This window comes from Pinus tabuliformis, chromosome 3_2 (assembly GCF_031772625.1).
Source record: "Pinus tabuliformis cultivar Carrire ecotype Pingquan chromosome 3_2, CPIR1, whole genome shotgun sequence".
NCBI lineage: Eukaryota > Viridiplantae > Streptophyta > Pinopsida > Pinales > Pinaceae > Pinus > Pinus tabuliformis.
This window is the reverse complement of record NC_142302.1, coordinates 811,617,942-811,623,718: the sequence shown is the minus strand read 5'-3', so window position 1 is coordinate 811,623,718 and position 5,777 is coordinate 811,617,942. Positions and strand designations below refer to the sequence as shown.

The following is a 5,777-nucleotide window of genomic DNA, read 5'->3' as shown; positions in this document are numbered from 1 at the left end:
AACTTCTTCGACCTGGTTGAGCGATGGAGCAAGATGCAGCTACAGATTGTGATGATGAAGAAGAGAAGTCATGATGTATGAATATGTTGCAGATATGATAAAAATGGAGGAAGAAATTGAGGCACTTCCAATTGCTCAAGTTGAACCATGATCGTACATGTTGTAGACATGGGTGGATGAAGGCACTCACATGGGGGAGCCTCATGATGAAGTAAGTATTACTATTATTACTTGTGTTTCATTGGAGCTTTTGGAAGATGGGCCATATGCAGTGAAGGGAAAAGACAATTTGCCAATGCGATGGACAACCTTACCATGGATGTCTATGATGAGAGCTTGTATGGAGAAGCAAGGAACGTTGATTGTTGCAGAGATTGTTGGAGCAGTTTGTGACCTCATGGCAAGGGGTACACATTCTCGTGACAAGGGAGGAACATGATGATCATTGTGGAGGATGGGTCATGCTTTAGCCATATGGAGCATTGGCTAAGTGCCTGACATGACTCATGGGCAGATTGGAGAAAGGGCACACAATAGGAGTTTTGATGATACTTGGGTGGAATTCTTCATGGCCGAGACCAAGAGGTAATCTTCGTGGACTTTTACTAGGGTAGCCATGATGGAAGGAACATGTATGTTATGATATGAGTTGATGACATATATGTTTTGAGTGACCGAGGACACTAAACCGGATTGAAGACTAGAATGAGATGACCGATGTTGTGATGGGTCTACTTAGTTGGACAACATGGGCAACTTGAGTCATGGACATCGAGTTGGATAGATGGAGCATGGTAGACACTATGCAGGGACATTATGCAGGTGTACTTGTAGAGATTTCACTTATGGGCGTCCAATGAGGTGTGGAAAATCAATGATGTTGTGCGGACGGATTTGGTGATGTGACATGGACACATTTTACTTATGAGTCGACGAAGATGTTGTGCACTTTTGTGCAACAAGGCCATGGACTGGTTGGATTTGTGAGCAGTCTATGAGAGCATTCCTACTACATGGAGAGCTCCGGCATCTTGCAGTGACCTTTTAGGCTGAGACATGTACGCTTGCTGAGCTGTTGGATGGAGATGATTCATGGAGCTCATAATGACTTGATATTGTTGTAGCCATTGAAGACTTCATATTATAATGGGCTTGGAGGATCTAATGCATTGAGGAGCTCAAGTCAATGGTGTACATGAGTTTGATGCAGTATGGGGTGCATATTTTTTAGCACATTTATGGGTGTGCTTAGGAGAGTGAATTGATGGGGATGATCAAGATGATACACTTTGGAGTTGATGGAGTTGCAGCGATGGTGATGCTTTGGTGGCAACACTTGCTCATGGGTTGAGCCGAGACTCAACCTCTTTTCATACATGGAGGCTCATTGGTTTATGACCACGGGCACCACATGGATGATGAGACATGTGTATACTTGTTCCTTTGGCAGACTTGAGGGATGACACATTACAAATATGACGGAGATTGCTACATGGACCTGGATGTGGCACATTGAGAGTTGATTTGATAAAAGGATCTCTTCATTTTGAGTAGATGGATCTTACACATATATGGATGATGATGTTGGGATAGATAAGATTGATTGACATGTAGCACATTGACGCCAACATCATGAACAACCTGTCACGAATGAGATGGAGGGCAGTTCATGGACCTTGGCATGGCTTACTTATGTTTTGATGGAGATGGAATGGATTCTTGATCGAGTTGATGTTGTGAAAGGATTCTAAGAGAAACGACTGATGATGCCATGAGCAAGTGCATTCTCATGGTTAGGATGCAACAATTGGATTAGCTACCCAACTAGTTTGATTCATGGGTGCTAGAAGTGTACCAAGAGATGTTAGGGTTGCGTTGGAATATCATGGAAGCAGTTCACATGGTGACGATACATGATGTGGTTGACATGATATATGTTGCAATGATAGCATGTAGCTTGAGTTGGAGAGACCAGCCTTCCACGATGGGGCAGCATGTGGAGATTGCGACGTATGTGGTTAGTGATCATGGATTGAAGAGACATTCCTATCCATGGAGACATGAACGTTGATGGTTTGTGCGATGGAAAAGCAGAGGTGGGCAACATGGACATTTGGATGTTGAAGCAAGCGACACTTTGCGATGTTGTATGATGGTGTTGTCAAGGACGACAACCGTTTAGAGTGGGGGAGTATGTCACACCCATGAGTCGTGCATGGGATGTGCGACGAGTTGGGGAAACGTGCCCTTGGTTAAACACAACAAGCCGACGCGATGAGTTGGTGAGCGATGAGTCGATGAGTAGGCAAGTTGGTTGCAACAATGGGACGAGTTAGCATACGACGAGTTCGGCGGTTGGTTAAATGCGCTTGAGACATGAGTTGCGACGAGCCAACACGAAGGGTCGAAAAATTGAAGAGTTGAAACAATGGCTAAGTATGGAACATTGCGATGGTGAACTTATACAGTGCATGGTTGGGTAAGTGGACCTAACAAGCCATTATGTAGGGGCAAGCCGACGTGAAGTTGGGCATGGACAGTGGAATTGGAAGGTTAGCCTAGGTGGGCCAACCCACATTACATCCATGGTGAAGTGTATAAGTGGAGGACGCATAGGTGGAAGAAAGAAAACAAGTTCAAGATTCAAAGTATGTTCAATGCATTCTCTAGACTTGGACGAGCAAGAAGGGCAAACAAACAAGAGGGCCAAAAGTGAATGTGGACTGAGGGCCACACTGCTTGGCTGAAAAATAGAAAACTGAACCAGCGAGTTGGGGAGGGGCAACCTTGCTTGGCTGAGCTACGATGGACAAACTATTGAGGGTGACTCTGCATGGTGGGAAATGTATGCTTGGACGAGTTGTGGCAGGTGAACCGTTGAAGGCGTGGTTGCATGGAGGGGCACATCTGCTCGGCAGCTGAACTGCTGAGGGCGTCACTGCACGGAGGGGCAAGTTTTCCTGACGGGCGAACCACTAAGGGTGCCACTGCACGGAGGGGCATTGTTGAATGATGAGGGTTACCCTGAATGATGGAGGGGCGCGGCTAAATGATGGTCACCCTAAAGGGACCGAGAGGAAAGGCTGAACGAAGGGCAGCCCAGGTGGGGCAACCCTGAACGACAACCTGAACTGAAAATTGGTAGAATTGTAAAGGTGACTTGGGGTTGCCTAGCAAAGGCTGTTATTGTATAAAAATACTTGTAAAAGTGTATTATTATTACTATTTGGGTAGACTCTAATAAGGGAGCTGCGCCTCCCTTTAAAAGAAGATTATATCCGATGTGCATACATTTATCAATGATGATGATGTATGTATTTGCACTGTGTTAAAAAAGATGAACACTTAGTAAAAGTTGAAAAATAATGTAAGTGTTGAATGTTAGGCATAGTCCGTACTTGAAAGTATTGGTGAAAAGAAATTGGATAGCGATGCCAGACTTGCCTATGCATGGTTGGAAGACTACCGCTAGGATAGGGGCGTGACAGTCGAGGTCTTGAGGTGGGCTATTTCATACACTACTCAACTGACGCGGTTTTCACAGGGACCCAAACCTACCATATAAGTTCTCTAGATTTGGCGCAACATGTATGTTGATTGGCTTTCTTAAATTTTAAACCCAAATTCTCCAAATTTAACACCGTCGTGGGGGAAATCGCCATCAAAACTAGTGCCTGCATTCTTGGGAAGCATTGGCGGAACATCCCTTACCGCGGTGATGTGCTTGATACTCTTCTATCGATATATAGACATCGAAGGAATAATGACGGAACAAGTGATTAGACATCATTGCATTATCGCTGTTTTCTTCTAAATCCTTAAGCCATAGTCTAAAACGTTTCCACCATCAAAAACATGATTCAAACACTACGTCTACAAGATTTTTCGAAAAAAATTTCCCCGGATTCCGACCACTTTTGGACGCTACCCCACCTCGGTATACGGCTCCAATTCTTAAACCTGGTCGTAATCGAGAGTTATGATAAAATTGTTTCTATGATGGTCTGCGAGATAGAATTCCGAGCAATTTGTCTTTGATTACGAGTTTCTCATAGAAGCGACTGGAACTGTCACGAAAACAATACGCTCGGGAAAGGAGGATTTGGAGAAGTATATAAAATTGTTTCTATGATGCTCTGCGAGGGAGAATTCCGAGCAATTTGTCTTTGATTACGAGTTTCTCATAGAAGCGAGTGGAACTGTCACGAAAACAATGCGCTCGGGAAAGGAGGATTTGGAGAAGTATATAAAGTATAATATCGAATGTGGGTTTGATGGTTTTGTCTAAATATAAGAAGGGTATATTAAAGTGGGTTTCAAATTAATTCTAGTAATTTAATCGATGAGCAGGGTATACTTCGAGATGGAACGGATGGTGCCGTTAAGAAATTGAATGGAAGGATGACTAGTCAATCTGCGGAGGAGTTTTTGACAGAAATGAAGCTCCTCAGCAGCGTTAAGCACCGTAATCTTGTTCGTTTGCTCGGATGTTGCACGCAAGGGCATGACCGCTTGCTGGTATACGAGTTCATGTCAAATAACAGTCTTGACGAGCATTTGTTTGGTAGCTTGCTGTAATCAATCCTCTGTGTTTTTCCACAATTCAAGTTGTTTTTAACACTTGGGTGTATTGTTTCAATTATTAGTGTTGACTAGTCAGGCTTTCAAATACTTGTATTGGAGCTCCACAGGAGAGATACGAAATGTTTTGAGTTGGGAAAATCGTTTAAAGATTATAGCGGGCACAGCACGAGGACATGCATATCTGCACGAGGATTCCAACATTCGCATTGCACAGAGATATCAAATGTCCGAATATACTTCTAGATGACATATTTCATCCTAAAATATCAGATTTCGGAATGGCTCGATTATTTCCAGAAGTTGATACACATGTTTCTACCGGAAGATTGGCAGGAGCAATTTAAGATTTGCAATTCATTTCTTTATTTACATCGCAAGTTGTGCAATTCAGTTATTCTGATAAGATCTTCTCACCTGTCAAGCCCAAGCATTTATTTACAGTTTTCACAATTTTGTTCTGATGTAGAGGCTACACTGCCCCTGAATGTGCATCCATGAAAAACTAACGGTATTGTGGTTCTGGAGATCTTGAGTGGGAGAAAGTCTGTGTATGCAAGATTGGATACCTCTATGCAGTTTCTTTTGCAATGGGTGCGTCTCTAGTTTATTAGATAAATTTTGTTTGATAATTATGATAAGAAGTTCATCTACAATCACGCGATTCAAAACCATGTATTGATATTGCTGACTTGTCATCAGAGGGACACCACCCAAGAGAGCAGGCACTTAGACTGATCACAATTGCACTTCTCTGCACTCAAGGCCCGGCCAATGGGCGTTACGGCCCGCAATGTCAAGGGTTGTGTCGATGTTAACTAACAATTCAGAGATTGCCAATCAGCCAACAGAACTGGATCTCATAGACGACGGTGCAGGGAGAACTGCTAATTTTACTACCACATCTTACTGTCGAAGCATCACATAGATGTTGAATTTATCTGGAACAATTTATCTGGAATATTTGAAATTTCAAATCAATACAATCAATTCTTTGACCTAATGATTAAAATTGAGTTAATTGTTTAATTTCTTACGTATGAAATAATTTAATCTCCTAATTATGAGATTCCGAAATATTTCCAGATTCTGCCATTAACATAAAAATGCGATCAAATGCCATCTCACAGATCTATGACACTGTCTTTATTTCCCATTAGTCCAACTAAGTAACGTTAGTGAACGCAAGCTTTGAC

The 5,777-nt window shown here is 42.7% G+C and overlaps 1 protein-coding gene across 1 annotated transcript; it reads left to right on the top strand.

The window, feature by feature from the left end:
- The first annotated feature begins 499 nt into the window (after window positions 1-499).
- Window positions 500-4,831, top strand: LOC149183095 (cysteine-rich receptor-like protein kinase 44). Its single transcript, XM_089414827.1, has 4 exons — window positions 500-585; window positions 4,188-4,242; window positions 4,351-4,564; window positions 4,647-4,831. Exons 1-4 carry the CDS (start codon window positions 500-502, stop codon window positions 4,829-4,831), a joined length of 540 nt encoding a protein of 179 aa, XP_089270953.1.
- Window positions 4,832-5,777: the final 946 nt, after the last annotated feature.